The 18,882-nt window shown below is 38.5% G+C and overlaps 1 protein-coding gene across 16 annotated transcripts in view; it reads left to right on the top strand.

Annotated features, from left to right (window-relative positions):
- Nucleotides 1-18,882, top strand: part of CPEB2 (cytoplasmic polyadenylation element binding protein 2) — a 65,993-nt gene that overhangs the window by 22,519 nt on the left and 24,592 nt on the right. For 15 of the 16 annotated variants that reach the window (XM_036329087.1, XM_036329093.1, XM_036329079.1 and 12 more), the window contains one exon: nucleotides 9,598-9,648. In XM_036329087.1, the coding sequence (XP_036184980.1) occupies nucleotides 9,598-9,648 (51 nt within the window). Of the gene's footprint in view, nucleotides 1-9,597; nucleotides 9,649-10,118; nucleotides 10,147-18,882 lie in introns of those variants that run through there. The other variant, XM_036329107.1, reaches the window with a different exon arrangement.

An 18,882-nucleotide genomic window follows, 5' to 3' on the forward strand; every position in this document is an offset into this window, starting at 1 on the left:
GAGGTTCTCAACTTTGAGAGCATGTTTATCAAAATGACAGTTATAGAGAGCTAGAAAAAGCATGCCTTTGATGGCAGAAAAAAGCTCCATCTAGATAATTATTTGATGGTTTTTCATGTATAGAGAGAAGTTTTGAGTTCTTCTAAATTTTGGGACAAATTAGTGACAAGTACATAACAAGAAACAATGATTAATTCCAGGAAAAACAGTTATAGGGAAAAGAATATGTTATAGCAGCGATTTTCAGCTTTTTTCATCTCACAGCACACATAAACTAATAAAATTATACACACACCAAGAAATATATTTTTTGCTGATCTGACAAAGTCTAGGTATAATTTTGATTCATTCACAGTAGACGGCTATTGTGTTGGCAGTTGTCATTTATTTTTTATTTTTTATTTTTTTAAGGGAAAAGAGGCCAGTGCCCATGACTAAATAATAGTCAGGTATTTCATGTTTTAAAAATTCTTGCAGCATATCAGTTGAAAATCGCTGTGTTATAGTATAAAACATATGGTTCATCTATGAATGTTATTTGCATTATCACAGTAGCATGACTCCTAATTTAAACAAAAATGGTTCTATAATCATTTTGAGAGGACAAAGCAGAGAAAGTGTTAGGGGATAGGTAAGTCAAATTAGACAGTTAACAAATAATACCTAAAATGTAGGAAACAGCAGAAGCATATTACTTACGGATAATGACATGAAGAATCAGTTAAAAAAGTTGCAGGTAGCTACCTCTAATGAATGGTAATCAGAAGTACAGAATGAGGGAGAAGATTTCTATTTTTTGTTATATGAGCCATATGGCACTATATAACTTTTTAGTCTATGTACATACATTTTTTAACTCATTTTTTAAGTTAAGTAGATTGGAGGGAAGGCAGATTTGAATACTGAGAATATCTTAATCAAAAATAGGAAAAGAAAAGATTATAAAAGTATATACCAAAAATATCAAACATGGTTATTTTACTTTGTGGAACCGTAGAATTATAATTTTAACTTTTTTTTCTATCATTTTTTTAGATTTCCTTTAATGAATACCACTTTTGTAGTAAGAACAGAAACTTAAAAAAAAAGTCCTATGTACTCTGGACGAACAAATCTTCATTATATTCAGAATTACTGTAATACCATCTGAAACCTGTCCACTTGGATGGTGGTTGGTTGTTTTGTGTTTTTGAATATTTTGCTTTTCGTTCTGGAAGCTATTTCAGGGTATTTTCATGCCTGTGGTTCTGAAATTTTATATACATTTACTATATGGGTCTTTCAGTGTGTGTTTGGAGGGAGGTGGGGGTAGAAGGCTCTGCCTGCCTGTCTTCCTTTCATTTCTTTGTTTTATTTCCTCTGATGCATGTTATGGTCAACTTTTAATTCAGACATTAATTTCCTTCTGTTCTTAAAAATTTTGGTATTTCTGCGATAATTTATTTCCTTCTATTTTTTATATTACCTCTTTATGTAATTCCTGTTCTTCAACTCTAAACTTCCTGTTCTCATCATCAGATTTTCTGTTTTCTGTTGCTTTTCCTTTTGTTGTTTTGCTTTTGGAGTGAATTCCTCATGTCTTACTTTTCAATCCTTCTATAATTTTTTTTCAGTTAAAATTTTTCTCTGACCTTTTAAGATCCTCTTTAAAAATATTCTTAGGACTTTCTCATTATTCTTCTTTTACCTTATTCATTGGAGTGTCTATCTTTAAATACTATATTATAGTGTTGGAAGGTTATTTTTCCAGTTCCTTGTATTATTTATTTTTCTTCTAATTTCCTCTTTTCTATTTTTTGTTTGTTTGTTTGTTTATCTTTTTGTTTTTTAGGGGTTTTTTTGCTCATGCTGAAGGCTTTCATCAAATATCTTATGATTCTTTGCTATTCACATTTAAAGAAAAGACAAAAATGATGATTGGAAGTTTGATGTACATACCGTAGTTGGGGTTTAGTAGTGAACATTGCTGTAAGCCAGTCAGATGGAACTCTCCTAATGTCTGTGTCTCAGCCTTTTCTATTGGTCTGTAAAATGGACCTGGATCTGTGGTTTTCATTTCAACCAGCTGTACGCCTGGTTGCCAGTATCCTTAAAAGAGCCAAGAAGAGGCTGTGTGTGTCTCATTCAGGTAAAAACTAACAAGCAGTCAGCAGCCTTCCCACATCTACTCTCAGTGATAACCAGAGCCTCATGTTTCTGAGCCTTTCCCCGGGTATCTGCTACAGTAAATGGCTTGTTTCTTGAAAGTCTCCCCTTGCACCCACCAGTTTAGGTTTCAGTGTTTTCAGTGATTTCTGGTCTATAAAGTCAGTTATCACTCAACCATACATGCTCACAGCTCCTAGATCTTCCACAGGATACTGTGTCATGGGACCAATGGCAACCTCTGTTTTGGCTTTATCTTGATCAACATCTGTCCATTGCTTATGATCAACAAGATGTTAAATGTCAAGCAGATAAGAGGGGCTTAATAAACCATTGGCTGAATGATTGCACATGTTCCAAAATTATTCATATTTTTCAATATTTATTTAGAATTTTAAAAAATTATTAACATGCATGTGAAATAGTTTATATAACCATTCCCCTACAGTTGGACATTTAGTTATTTCAAATTTTTAAGTAAAATTTACTAAGCTTTTTCTGTTTTTATTTTCATAAAATAGACTTAATACAATTGTTTTTAAAGCTCTAGGCATATATTGCCAACTTTTTGTTTTATGCCAGTTTACACTGCCATTGGCAAATTTGAATGTCCATTGCTTATTAATATGATCTTTGCCTTTCAACAGTGTAAAATTTTGCAACCATTACTTCAACTTGATTTCAGTATTAATTGCATATATCTTAATTAGTACCAATTTTATCATACTAGATGATTAATGACTCTCTTTAGTCTTTTGTAATTATATTTTACAAGAAACAAAATTTTTGATATTCTGTATTTCTTGATATTTCTTGATATATGTTTTAGTGTAGATCACATAAAAACATTAAGAGTTATAAATAATTATTAGGTAAAACAATTATGATGGGATCCTGATTTAAGAATGAGTTAAACAGTAATTTTTCTGGAAACTAAAGTAGATTGATGGCTTTTATTAGATACTAGAGGCCCGGTGCATGAAAATTCATGCATTGGAGGGCAGGGGGTCCCTCAGCCTGGCCTGCCCCCTCTCACAGTCCGGGAGCCCTCAGGAACGGGAGGCGACCCGGCGATCAGGGGAAGGTGACGCCCCATCACACCTCTGCTGCTACCACTGCTGGCAGCGCAAACTTCGGCCGGCCCTGGTTACCTGAGCCTTGGGCGGCGCTGGGCAGCTGGGCAGCTGACATCTGAGGCTTGCCTGCACCTCCCGTCAGCTGGGCAGCCACCATCCGAGGCTTGCCTGCACCTCGGGCCACCCCTGAGAGGCTGAGGGGCTGACGGGACTGGAGGTCTCTGGAGGCAGGCACTCCTGCTGCCCCAGTAGGACTGAGGGAACTGGGCGCCACCATCTTTTAGGCTGTGGTAGTCAATTAGCATATTCCCTCCTTATTGGCTGTGGGTGCCGCCATCTTTGTGTGAGGGTCAATTAGCATACTCGCTCTTTATTAGATAGGACTAGAGGCCTGGTGCACGAAATTTGTTCATGGGGGTGGTCCCCTCAGCCCAGCCTGTACCCTCTCCAATCTGGGACCCCTTGGGGGATGTCTGACTGCCGATCTCGGGCCTAAACCGGCAGTGGGGCATCCCTCTCACAATCCTGGACTGCTGGCTCCTAATCGCTCACCTGCCTGCCTGCCTGGTCGCTGCTAACTGCCCCCCTCCCCGCCAACCTGATCGCCCCTCACTGCCTCTGCGTGCCAGCCTGATCGCCCATAACTGCCCCCTCTGGCCTGGTCGCCTCTTACTGCCCCGTTTCTGGCCAGGTTGCCCCCAACTGCCCCCTCCCTGCCAGCCTGGTCACCCCTAACTGCCCTCCCCTCCACGCCCCCCGCCAGCCTGGTCTCTCCCAACTGCTCCCCTACCGGCCTAGTCGCCTCTCACTGCCCCCACTGCCAGCCTAATCATCCCCAACTGCCCCTCCTTCTGACCTGGTTGCCCCAAAGTGCCCCACCCCCCCTGGCCTGGTCGTCTTTTACTGTCCTTCCTGCCAGCTTGGTTGCCCCTCACGGCACCCTCACCGGCCTGGTCTTAGGCAGCCATCTTGTGAGGGCATGAGAGTTAATTTGCATATTACCTCTTTATTATATTGGTACTTTGGATCCAGGGTCTTTTCTGTGTTTGTATGATCTTATTCTTAGGCTTTTATGTGGTATGTATTGAGATTTGGGAGTGAAGTAAGGAATGGCTGTCCTGCCTCTTGGAGCAGAGATTAGAGATTTTCAAGGTTGGTAATGACCACATTCTATGTGGATTTTACCAGACTTCTTATGAACCATTTTTTTTTTCTAATTAGGTTTGGAAATAGAGATGAAATATAGACAATGAAAAAAATATTAGAAAAGTCTGCCAAGCCCTGGCCAGTTTGGCTCAGTGGATGGAGTGTTGGCCTGTGGACTGAAGAGCCCAGGGTTCAATTTTGGTCAGGGGCATAGGCCCAGGTTGCAGGCTTGATAGCCAGTAGGGGGCGTGCAGGAGGCAGCCAATCAATGTTTTTCTTTCATCATTGATATTTCTATCTCTCCCTCTCCCTCCCTCTCTGAAATCAATAAAAAACGTGTGTGCATGTGTGTGTGTGTGTGTGTGTGTGTGTATGTGTATGTATATGTATATATATATACATGGTTCACATAATCAAATGATATTTTATTCACCCATTAACAAATATTTGAGAGCCTGTTATACACTAGGCTTTGTTTTAGATGCTAGAGATGTAGTAGAGGAAAACAAAAATACATAGTCCTGCCCTTATGGATCTTCTGTTTTAATGAAGGATAGAGACAAAAGAACCAGTGGTGTGAAGAAGAATCATAGTGTCAAGGGAGAGAGAAAGAAGCTGCTGTTTTAGGATGGTCTGGGATGGCATCTCTTAATGACCAGAATTTAGTGGAAGGTGCAAGTTTTGGTCATATCTGGGCAAATGCATTTTATGCATAAAGAAGAAATATTCAGACCCTGAAATGAGAATATGACTGGCATGTTTGAGGAATGGAAAAGAGGCCAGTGTGTCTGAATGGTAGAGGGTGAAGAGACAGATATTTATTCTAAGTGTCGGGGGGTCTTGAGCAATAGAGCAACAGCAGCTGACTTATGTTTTAACAGGATCACATAGTCTGTGAAGAGATGGGAATGGCTTGAGCTAGGGAAACAGGGAGATGGTAAAGAGCAATTAGATTTGGGTCTGTGTTGATGATAGAGCAGGCAGGATTTAGTGACAGATGTGTACACAAATTAGACAGAGAGGTAAAATTAACCCAAGGTTTTGGGATGAGCATCCAGATGGAAGAGAGTGCTGTTCAGTGATGTGGGGGTTGAGATAGGAAGATTGCAGGTAGAGGCATAAATGTGGAACTCCTCTGCTTAGAGGTGATAAATGCAGTTTTGTTAATAGATGATATCACCTAGGGAGGACATGTGAAAAGAGACATCACATTCAAGGATTGAACATGGGGGCTTCACTATTAAACAGTTGAGAAGAGGAGGAGGATACAGCAAAGGGGACTTAAAGAGTGGCTGGTGATAGAGGAGGATCAAGAAAATGTGATATCCAGGAAGAGAAATAGGATGATGCTTCATCAAATGGACATATTCCTGTTACGAGATGCTTCAGCTTAAAGTTTTACAAATACGAAGAGATGTCAGGGAAGTGTTTGACTTCATTTTCATTCTTTCTAGTTCACATTTATACAAGTTAAAAGGTTTAAATCCAAAGAAGTGGCATAAGAAGTTTTATTATTTTATCATCACTATTTTATGTTTTTAAAATTGGTAGCAGTTGTTTTAGAGAAAGAACTCATTAATGTTGGCCTGACTTAAGTATATTTTTTTAAAAAAACTGCTTTGTTAAAATTTTAGTAACTGACAACTTGTCTATATGTGATAAGTTATATGCAGTGCAATGGTCAATTTCTTAGTGTTTTCATTGCTCAAATATACATCTAAAATGGTTAACATGAATTATATCATGTATATGTATTATACACATTACTATTAAACCAAAACAGACTAATAAGATAATTTCAAGATACTGTAGGTCCTCTAGCTATTCACTGACACCTAAGAATAAATATATATTTTTCAAAATTATTTATTTTAAATTTCATAATATCTTAATGTAAAAGAAGTGTCAAGGCGTAATATATTTATTATTTATAGGTGTATTAAACTATTATAAAATTACACATTATATTTTCACAATAATGAGCAGTTTGACCACATTTATTACTAGAGGACTATCTGTAAGATTAGGATCTTCTGGGTCAACAAAAAACTCATAAATGGCTTAAATAAAATAGAAGTTTGTTTCTCTTACATAAACATAGGACCCCTAGAAGTGTTATGGTGATTTTCATGGATCTAGGCTTCTTCTGTCTGATTCTGTTATCCGTAACACCCAGCTTCTGCCTCATGATATAACATGGCTGTTTTAGTTTAGCCATCTCATCTTCATTCCAGCAAGCAGGAAAAAGGTAAAGGAAAGGGAATATCTTCCCTGAAACTATTCATACCAATTCTGCTTTACATCTCATTAGCCAGATCTTACATACATGGGCACATGTAACTACAAGGAAAGCTGAGAAATGTAGATTTTTACTCTAGGCATTTGGGGGTCCTGCTATTCACAGGAACAGGTGTTAGTATACAACTACTAGTCTCTGCACCACAGGGCTTTTGGACAATAGGGAGAAGAAATTGGTTTTACAGCAATGTATTTTTACCTATATTAAAGTATGTTTCTAATATACTATAGAAAATTCTGTGACTTTTTTTAATGGCTGATTTTTTCCTATAATTAGCCATATACACCTTCTTTTGAATTACGTTACCTCCTAGGAAGTCATTATAAGATAGTGATTAAGAGTATGGAGCCAAACTGTCAGGGTTGGAGTCCTGCCAGAGCTACCTGACAGGTGTAACTTGGGCAAGTGATTTCATCTTTTGTGGCACAGAGTCTTTATCTTCAATGGGAAGATCATAGTACCTAACTCATAGATTGTTGTGAGGGCTAAATAACTGGTTGTGAAGAACTTAGAAAAGTTTCTGGCACAGCCCTTAAATGTTAAGTTATCAATTGGCAGGTTCTTAGTGAAAGTAATTTTAAACTATCCTAAGTAAAATGTAACTGTAAAAGTTAACTTGTAAAGATGTAGTTTCACTGAAGTAGAGAAAAAGTAATTGTTTAATTTCAACATAGTCTAAATTTCTTCTTTCATTTTGAGATCTATATTTTAGAACATATACACAAGTATATATATTCATTTGTAAATAGGTAGCTGTCTTTTGAACTTTCCACATGTGTGCCTTTTAAGTCCCTTTAGAGCCAAGAAGTCAAAAACTATTAGCAATAAAAATATCTTGTTATCTGTGTCTTGGGATAAATAAAATGAACAATGAATCTGTTAGAAGGTAGTTATGTGGCAGTTGAAAGTTAGTGGGGTTTTTTAAGTGGAGCGAGGCTTAAGGCTTTGTTCAGTTTACTTTTTCCAGGGAGTTTTGCCTGAATCCCTGGACTTGGTTAAATACCTTTGTGAGGGGTTTTATATAGCATACTATACATAACTCTTCATATTTGGCAGATTTTATTGAAATTGTATATTTGTGTCTGTCTTCACTACTACATCATAAGCACCAAGGGAAGACTGTATATTATGCATATTTGTATTCTCAGCCTCCCACACACTGTCAGTGTACAAGACTTAATGAACTTGTTATACAGAACAGCCACACAGGTTGTCACTTTCATAGTTTTGATGTTCAGTCTCAAGTCAGAAATAACAGTAATTTTTTTGTGGTCTTATATTCTCTAAATTTACTCATCTGCAACAAGATGTTTAGAAACAGGCATATTTCCATAATAAACTATGATACTTCAAAGTAATGTTCCATGCTATTGGAATCCTGTTTAGGAAAGCTCTGCTTTCTGTACATACTAAGCTATCACAACAATAAACATATTTCTGTGCTGTTAGAGTGACACCTTTGTTTAAGATTTATCTTGTATGGAATATTTGGACAGAATAAAGGGCCCAGAAACGTAGAGTAGTTGCAGAGGTGGTAAAGGTAATGCAGTTCATCTGTACTCCTCACTAATCACACCAACTCCATTCAGATATTTATTGGTCACCCCTCTGGTAGCAATACATTATTTGTTATAATGTCTTTTTACCCTATTTATTTATTTATTTATTTTTAAAATCTTTACTGTTGAATTACATATGTCCTCTTTTCCCCCCCATTGACCCCTTGTAGCCTGCCCCCGCCCTCTGCCCCAGGCCTTCACCACCCTATTGTCAGTGTCCATGGGTTAGGCATATATGCATTCAAGTTCTTTGATTTCTTTCCACCCACCCACACCCTCCTTTCCTCAGATTCAACAGTCTGTTCCATGCTTCTGTATCTCTGGATCTATTTGGTTCATCAGTTAATTTTGTTCTTTACATTCTACATATGAGTGAGGTCATGTAATGCTTGTCTTTCTCTAACTGGCTTATTTTGCTCAGCATATTACTCTCCAGGTCCCAATAATGTCTTTTTAAAGGGACTATGCTGAAAGTTGCTAAAATGCAATCTCACAGACATTTAATTTTCAGCAGATTTCTAAATGGTTTTTAATGTATCTCTTAAATAGTCTATCAGAGATTTAGGTGTTAGAGAAAAGCCGTATATTTTAATGAACTAAAAACAGTGATTATCCTCACTGTTGGCATTTCACCAAACAAGCTAGAATGTAAAAATGCTGGATAAACTACAGTATGTTCATGCATACCTTTTTTTCTTAATGTATATACTGTTGTCCTTTCTGCATTTACTAATGCAAAACTCCTAACTGAAGAATGACTCGAAGGAAATACTATGCTATTCTCTTAAGCCTTACTATTTTCATTTTTTATATTTTTATTTTTATATCATCTGTAAACTTAAAACAAGTTAGATTTCCAGTATCTGTAATAATACTTCTAAGACATTTTCATTAAATTTCTTCAAATACAACTATATAAAATGATACAGAATTAAATGGCAAGTCATCATGAATTTTTAATGTTTATTATTTTAATATTTAGGTTTTTTATTTAAAAATAGAAATTACTTTTTTCAAATTTTATTTTTAGAAAAACAAAATTACAAACATTGTAATACTAAGAAATTCTCACATCCTCTATTAAGTTTGAAAGACTAGGATACCTACATTGTTTTTACATTTCAAAATAAATAGGCTTTATTCTATAGGGATTTTTTTCCGAATCTCACTGTGCTCTTATGATCTAGGAAGTAGGTTAACTGTTTTTGTTTTCAACTTTCAAAGATCATTTTAGTTAATGTACTTTGAGTTAAGCATTACCTTTTTAGTCCTTAAGAAATATGCTGTGTTCAATAATTTTCCCCTTATACCCCTTTCTTTTTTTAATTTGCAAATAGCTCAATAATCTTCAAACTTTCCTGTCTTTTTAAAGGTCGATTGAGCTATCCACATCCAGGAACTGACAATCTGTTGATGTTAAATGGTAAGTTGTATGAAACCGTTTTATTTTTCCAATTTACATAAATAAAGATGATTGAATGCCTTTCTCTAAACCTTTCCTATACTATATGTTAGTCATATTATAGTTACAAAAATAAAGCTACAAATCTTTCTGTACAGAAAGCAGAATTGGATGTTTGAATATATTCTGGCTGGCAAAGCAGCCATTGAAGTATATTTATGATAGTATGACTTAATTCAGTTATCACAGTCTTTGGAGACAGTCCTGAGTTTCAATATTAGCTTTCCAGGCAATGGGAGTAACCTTGATGAAGTAACTTCTGTGAGCATGGGAATAACATCTAAAGGTTTATTAGGAGAATTAAATGAGCTAATGTTTGCAAATATATAGAATTTGTTATTACTATAGCACTTCTGTTAATGTCCAACTAAGGAATATACTGGTGATTTTGTAAACATGGTGGTCACACTAACTTTATTTATTCTAACTAGAACGTTTACAATGTGAAATTCACCAAAGGTAGGAAAAGAATAAACTTTCATTAAACTTTGTTTTCTTTCTGTTAGACAAACATTGTATTCAGAGAGTTACAGTACTAACACATTCATGACTGTGGGAGTAGGCATGAAGGATTAAAATATCCTTCAGAAAGGTATTTTTAAATCAGAAGGTGGGTGATGAGCAGGAAGTAGGAAGAAGTAATAATAGAGATAGTATTTACTTTAAAATACATAATTATATCATTAGAATGGCTTGACTTCTATTTCAACTACACCTTAGTTGAAAAAAGATGGCAATGAAGTTGGAGGACAAATGCTGAAAAAAGGCCAAAGTAAAGCTAGACCATGTGCACCAATGTTAAGTGAAGACTATTTTAGTAACAGAAAGGTGGAAATGAAGTCCAGGCTACCTGGGGGATTGTCAAGGTGGAATGGATTTTCAAATGAGAGAGTAACTAAAGCATTAGATATGGTGATCGGTTCATTGTGTTTGACTATTATGTATTGAGTTGCCCACCACACGTCAGCTTAGCCTGAGCACTGGGTTATCTATCAGTGAAGGTTTGTAAGGACAGTTAGAGATAGAACTGTCAAGGTTCTATTTCCGGGGCCAGACTGTGTACTCTACACTGAAGCCGCATCCACCCTGGACCTCAAAAACAGTCCACTAGGCCAAGTTTATTAATCCAGTGAATCACAGTGTTTATATAGACTTTGACCTTCTGGTACTAGAAATTACATTCCAGGACTTCATTCAACTGTTTTTCTACCACAGAATTAAAAAAACATCATTTGAGTAGCTGGTCTCTGACCTTTAAATCTATGACTATAACTTATATTATTGAAATTGAGTTTACAAAACCGAAAATAGATGATAATTTTTCTTATTCTTGTGGCTTGAATTATAAAATAATGATAGATTTAGGTAACAATAAATTAATTATATATTGATCCTTACTTCTTTAAACACTTTTAAAAAATATTCTTTGTGATAAATAATGATCATTCACATTTCTATATTAACTTCTAAACAAAGCAATTCAGTTGAAAATTTTGAATTTACAAATGTTTCATATAATCTGTCAAAATCCATCTGAAGGAAAATACATCTGAGATAATCTGTTAGATCATTCACAGATGTTCTTAGATTGTTAAATGTATAATAAGCTAGGAAAATTTAGAAGTATATTGTAGTCACATTAGAATATGTCAGTTATGTGCGAGCAAAGGGCTTAGTTGCTGAACTGTTTTTACAACTTATACTTTTGGTTACACTAAACATAATTAAATGAATTTATTTCAACAGTTGCTTACATTTTTCTAAATAATCCAGATGTTAGATTGAAAATGTTTCATCACATAGTAGAAATAAGTACATTTTATTTCAGGAAAGAGTTGCATCTTGTGGGCAAATCTGTTTTTTTAATCATGTGAGCAGTCTTCATAGTCTGCCACTTTATGGCCATAATACATACTCAGTTAGCATCCTGAAAATTTTGAACTTTTTCTGGTAAGAGACTGTGCAGATAAAAGATCATGAAGCTAGGACATTAAAATGTGTTTAGGGCAGCAAGACAGTTTTATTCAAAGAGAAAACATTCATTTTGCTCATTTGGAGATCATTGGTTAAGAGGGGGAAGCAAGAGTCAGAAAATTGGGTATATTTATAGGATAAAGAAGTATTTGAATATTAAAAATTTAAATAGATTTTTGTAGACATCAAGATTTATTGAAAAGTAGGCAAAGGGCACTAAAACATAAGGGGAAATTTTTTGAGCTAGTTTGTAACAGCTTGTAATTCAACTATATTTTTAACAAATTGTCTCCCTGAGAAATGTGGAAATTAAGTGATGTTAATAACAAGCCTCTACCTATGGTAAATTATTATTAAACTAGAGGTCTGGTGCACAAAATTCATGCACTGAGGGGGGTTCCCTCAGCCCAGCCTGCATCCTCTCCAATTGGGGACCCCTTGGAAGATGTCCGACTGCAATCTGGGACCACTGGCTCCTAACTGCTCACCTGCCTGCCTGCCTGATTGCCCCTAACTGCCTCTGCCTGCCTGCCTGATCGCTCCTAACTGCCCTCCCCTGCAGGCCTGATCTCACCCCCAACTGCCCTCCTCTGCTGGCCAATTTGGTTCTGATTGGTTGGTTTCAATGCCAGCATCAAAAGCTCTGCCTGCTAGGCAGCCATTGGCTCCCCACAGCACCCACATTTGGTTCTAATTATTGAGCTAATTGCCAGTCAGCGTCTCTGGGCCTATCAACAGGGCCTGATCAGAAAGGCAGGACTGATCAGAAGCCCTGGTGGAGGCCTGGAAAGAAATGGAGGAGTGGCTGCTGGCCAGACTGGGAGAGAAAGAGAGAGGTAAGTGCTGATCAAAAGCTGCCACAGAGGCAGCAGATCAGTCCCTGCTTCTCTCTTCAGGCCTCTCTCTGGCCCTGATTCTCAGCCCCCTCAGCAGTTAGTGCTGGGGCACCGCACCTGCAGCGGAAGCAATCAGTGCTGTGACTGCAGGATTGACTTCCAGTAGGTCAAGCCTTGGTCGTTACTGATCGTTACGACCCAGGGTTTTTATATATTAGGATATTCTTGACTGTTTTAAAAAAGTGTAGATCTCATGCATAGAGCTGCTTCTAAAATAATTACACTCTAGTATGTCAGAGATTTAACTATAAGACAGTTGATTAAGTAAGTTGTATTATTTAACCAATAAGCATAGCTAATATTACTTACTTTGAAAATCGATATTTAATAATACATTAGTATTTTGTGTGGTAGTTTAATAGTAGTTCATAGTGGTTGGTACCACAGACTCTGGAGCCCGATTCTCTGAGCTTAAGCTCAAATTTGCCCTTTCTAGCTATATGACCTTGGGCAGCTTACCTAACTTCACTCTGACTCAGATTCTTTCTGTCTAAGAGAGAGCATGCTGCCTGCCCCAAGGGATTGTTTGAGAAGTGAAAGCATTCATTCATGTAAAGTATGTATCTGGAACAGTTCCTGGAAGGAAACGTTAGCTGTGGCAGTGGGTGATGATGAACAGTGACAAAAATCACTTTGAAAGAGTAAAAATCATGTCCTATTAATAGAAAAAGGAGTTGGGTCTGTTTATTTTGAATAATTTAAAATTAAAGAAAGCATAAACTTATATTTTCAATTATTTGAAGGATGTTACATATAATGAACAAAGGAGGCTTGTTTTTTGTTATTGCAGAAAGCCAAACCAGAACCATTTTGAAGAAGCTATATAGGGACAAATTTGGGTCAATAAAAGCAAAATGACTCAGGCAGTTTCCTAAAGAGTGGTGTGCTTGCCTGTGTTACAATGACTTTTGATGGTACACAAATATGCATTAAAATAAATGCATTACAAATTAAGGTCATTCTTTAGAAATTACAGAACTGGCAGAAATCTGTGATATTCCAGTAGTACTAGAATAATATATAAATAGTATAGTTGTTATGCAGATAAGGTGAATATTATAAAGATTTTATGATCCTATCTTCCTAGTTAATTAGTGTTATGGTTAAACTTTTAAATACTCCTTTAATTAAGGGACAAATAAGGTATGGGATAAAGGTCGGGAAGTTGGTAAAACTATGATGTACCTCTGATAAATCTTTAACTCCGAGCCTCTGTTAACACAGATAGAGTAAAAGAGGTATAATCCCACACCCATATGTCTCATGAAGTTGTATCAATTTTTTTTTTAATTGTAACAACAAAAAATACCAAAGAAATATAACTGCAAGCAGCTCCTACTTCTGAACAGACCATATTCCTCAAGTCAAGTGGAAATCAAGTGGAATTGACTGGTGGAGACTCTGCCACTATTGAGTAATCCAAACGTTGTAGGAGTCCAACTGAAACATCCAGAGGCTTTTTAGGAAAGCCTCCTTGCATAGGAGTTGGTAGATGCTTAAAAACCAAAGGTTAAGTACACTTTGAAGTCAGAAACAGCTTGAATGTTTACATTTATATAGGTGTATAAATCTTACACTTCTTATTATCAATAGTAAAAAAAAATACAAAACAGAAATACTCTCTTTTTCATAGTAGTACAGAACATTCAAGTATTGGTTTCTGTTTGAATTATGTTTTCCCCTTAACCCCTGCATCAAGGAAGTAGTATTTTTATTAATGCATAAGGTTTTTCGAAATGAGAACAGATAGAGTAGAAGTATGGGAGGATGGGATTAGCAGCATAGTTTGAAATTTAAATATGCAGTTATTAGCCACTTAGAACCATGTTTGTAATCAAGAGCTTGATGTGCTTTTGGGAGGAAAGAAGTTATGTTTCTTTTAAGAAAATTAACTCAGAAATGAAATTCTATTTCTGAAGGCAGAAACTCTAAATGGACTATATTAAGTCACAAACATAGGCAACTTAAGCATGCAATCAGTTCTTTTTTTATGCTGATGGAAGTGAGTGTAGACAACAGACTTATTTTGGATCTTGAATAGGATTATGATAAGAGTTGAGGGGGTGGTATATTTTTCTCCTGGGTTATGGCTCAAGATTTTAGAGTTAAGAAATAAGAATTTTTTTTTTTTTAGTTTCACACCAAGGTGACTTTAACCTTTAAGTATTTCGAGCTGATTTGATATGTTTATCTGTCACTTCCTCCTGCTGTAGTAACTCAAGTACCACAACTGAGCTAAGAGCCAATACATATGGGCAAAAGATCCTAAAGAGAATGCTAGAATTATTTGTAGTTTTTGTTCGTTTGTTTTTTAAAAAAATATATTTTATTGATTTTTTTACAGAGAGGAAGGGAGAGAGATGGAGAGTTAGAAACATCGATGAGAGAGAAACATCGATCAGCTACCTCTTGCACACTCCCTCCTGGGGATGTGCCCGCAACCAAGGTACATGCCCTTGACCAGAATCGAACCTGGGACCCTTGAGTCCGCAGGCTGATGCTGTATCCACTAAGCCAAACCGGTTAGGGCATGTTTGTTTGTTTGTTGTAGCTATGGATTAGAACCTAATAATAATATTGGTAACCCAGGACCAAATTGTAAAGCCACTTGCATAGGAAAGGCCTTCAGGCATTTCTTACAGCCCCTCTTATTATTTTCATTAAAGGAAAGAAAAGATACATATGTAATGTAAATACATAATATAATTTTAACATTCATGTGTATACACACAAAAATATATATTTATATATGTATTTTAAATAGCCAATTCCCCATTTTTGTATAAAGTATTTTTATAATGTACCTGAAATTGTATGTTCTAAATACAATTTTTAATACTTTAAAAAAGTACTCACTTTTTCCTAAATCATATTATAAATGAGATTGGAAGGGTATATTGTTTAAAGAAGACTTTTTAAAAACATAATAAATAGTAATTTACTGAATTTTTTCTCCCTAGGGTTTTCTGATAAAGTTATAGCAGAATATACCCCAGAAATTCATGTAGAAACATTGGTAGGAAATGAGTACACCCATCATTGTTTTGGGTGATGACAGCAGATTGGTTATTTCCATGACAAGGAATAGGAAATGTTTCACATGGTTTAACTCCATGTGCAGTCAGTTCTGTTTTTGGTAATGAAGAGACTTGGAATCTGAGAGTTGTCCAAAAAACAAGTGGAATAACTCTATAGGATACTAAAATTCCTCAGTATGAGATAGTTGGAGAAATTTTCTAAATAATTGTGTTCAAGCCCAGGAATGAGATGAAATCTAAGGTACTGTGAACACTTGTATTTATCTTCACTGTTTTAGTATTGAGCAGCTTCAGCTAAGAACATAAACTGGTTATGGTATCAGAAATTTTCAGTAAGTTAAGAATTATGTGCCAGATTATGAACTTCATCAAAATTTGTAATGTGACTTAAACTTGAGAATAGTTTTATTTGCTATATAAATGCCCTCCCCTGCTGGTACAGTTGCCCCCAACTGCCCTCCCCTGCAGGCCTGGTCCCTGCCAACTACCCTCTCCTGCAGGCCTGGTCACCCCCAACTGCCCTCTCCTGCAGGCCTGGCCCCTCCCAACTGCCCTCCCCTGCCGGCCATCTTGTGGTGCCCATCTTGTGACCACATGGGTGCAGCCATCTTTGACCATATGGGGGTGGCCATCTTGTGCAAGGGTGTGACAGTCAATTTGCATATTACCTCTTTATTATATAGGATAAAGATAGTAGAATGACAGATTTGCAAATGAAGTTATTTTCCATAAAAGACTGATGTAAACGTTATATATTTTTTTACTTATTTCTTGAACTGTAAATGACTAAGGTAGTTGACAAATTTATTTGTTCCCTTTTTATTACAGGGGAACTAATGCTATATTCTCACCTTATAGATACCTTATATTAAAGCCTTGGTCGAAAATTTAACACATTGTTTGCGGGTAGTTTTTATCGCACGCTAACAGGTGGCGCGGGCCATTTTTGCTAATTTTTTGCACAAATGGCAACATTCAGTAAAATTATGATAACTTTTAGTTTACGTATTTATACGTTACCCGCATTCTACCGCTAGTCTATAAAAAATGTATTAATACGTGTCCCGCACTCTACTGCACTGGTAGAACGTATAAATATGTTTCCCGCATACAGTGTGTTAAAATGCATTTTGAAAACTTCAATAATATATATATATGTATACACACACACACACACACACACACACACACACACACACACATATTCTAATAAAACAGAAACATGCAAATTGACCGCACCTCCGCTACACCCAAGCCATGCCCACCAGCCAGTCAGAGCAACTATATGCAAATTAACCCAACCAAGATGGCGGCCAGCAGCCACAGAGCTGGAGCAAGCAGGAGGCTTGGTTACCCCGCGATGGAGGAAGCCAAGCTTCCCGCCTGCCCTGGCCGGCTGTGTCCTCAGCTCGAGGCAACAAAGTTTTAATTATAGAAGATAAATAAATCCCAGATACCTGCTTCCAGCCAGCCTACACTGGGAGCTTGGGTGGCTGGGGGCCATGGCCAGCCTGAAAACAACCATCAGCCCCTTACCCAGGCTGGCCACACCCTCATGGGGTGAGGGTCTCCACTGGGGGGCTTGGCCAACCTGCAAACAGTCATCAACCCCTCACCCAGGCTGGCCAGGCACCCCAGCGGAGATCCCCATCCTGAAGGGGCTGTGGCCAACCTGCAAACAGCCATCAGCCACTCACCCAGGCTGGCCAGGCACCCCAGCAGGACCCCCCTCCTTGAAGGGAGTGTGGCCAGTCTGAAATTGGCCCTCAGCCCCTCACCCAGGCTGGCCAGGAACCCCAGTGGGACTCCCATCCTGATCCAAGACACCCTTCAGGACAAACCAGCCAGCCTCTACCCTTGCACCAGGCCTCTATCCTATATAATAAAAGAGTAGCATGCAAATTGACCCTAACAGCAGAACGACTGGGAATGACTGGTCACTATGACACACACTGACCACCAGGGGACAGACGCTCAATGCAGGAGCTGCCCCCTGGTCAGTGCGCTCCCACAGGGGGAGCTCTTCTCAGACACAAGCCAGGCTGATGGCTGCCAGTACAGCGGTGGTGGTGGGAGCCTTTCCTGCCTCCTCAGCAGCGCTAAAGGTGTCCGACTGCAGCTTAGGCCTGCTCCCTGCTGGCAAGTGGACATCCCCCGAGGGCTCCCGTGCTGCCAGAGGGATGTCTGACTGCCAGCTTAGGCCCAGTCCCCCGGGGAGGGGGCCTAAGCCAACAGGTGGTCATCCCCCGAGGGGTCCCAGACTGTGAGAGGGCACAGGCCAGGCCGAGGGACACCCCCCCCCACCCCCCGAGTGCACAAAATTTTGTGCACCGGGCCTCTAGTATATATATAAAAGCCTAAGTGACCATTATGACCCAATGACAGGAACAACCGGTCAACCAGTCACTATGATGCTCACTTACTACCAGGGGGCAGACACTCAATGCAGGAGCTTCCCCCTGGTGGTCATTGTGCTCCCACAGCCAACCTCCCATGGCCCCTCCCCCCTTACTAATTTATACTTTTACAAGATTTAGTATACCTACTATTCTATGATAATACCAATATGATAATACCGATCGGCCCCTGGCGCTAAATCATTCATAGAGACCTGCTTGGGTCAGGGTTTCGTATGTAGCAGAGCAGCTCCTTGCTGCAATCTAGTGAAAGGCAGCGCTCAACACAAGAGTTTGTCTTGCTCCAGTCCTCTCACTTCCCTGGGGGCCACCAGCCTGCCACGGTGGCGGTTGTGGCAACGAGGAAAGTGGAGGGGGGGAGGCGGGAAACCTTGTGGTGGCAGGGCGCCAGCAGTGGTGTCCCCGACCTGCGTCTGTTTCTTCCGCACCTGGCCCAGCAACCATTGCTTCCTCTCCTGACCCCGCTGGGGCCCTGGGGCCCGGGCTGGCACAGGAAACGGGGGTTGGGTGGCAGTGGATGCAGCCCCTTTCCCAGGGGGTCCAAGAGCCGGCTTCCTTCTTGGGGCCAGTGGCCAACCTCCCACAGTCCCTCCCCTGGCTAGCCAACCTCCCTTCATCCCTCTTGCAGTCCCAACCTCCCCTGGCCAGCCAACCTCCATGGTCCATCCCCCCCCCCCCCACGCATGAATTCATGCACCGGGCCTCTAGTAGAATATATTTAATGAGATGAAATGTTTTCTTTTGGTCTTTAAGTTTTATACTTTTAAGGAGACATTTCTGATAACTGTAATATATATCTCGATTTGAGATTTATTCAACATCAATTTTTCCCAGGCCTAAGACACTGTGAGCATGAAATAAGATCTGAAA

This window comes from Myotis myotis, unplaced genomic scaffold, assembly GCF_014108235.1.
Source record: "Myotis myotis isolate mMyoMyo1 unplaced genomic scaffold, mMyoMyo1.p scaffold_m19_p_1, whole genome shotgun sequence".
NCBI classification, from domain to species: Eukaryota; Metazoa; Chordata; class Mammalia; order Chiroptera; family Vespertilionidae; genus Myotis; species Myotis myotis.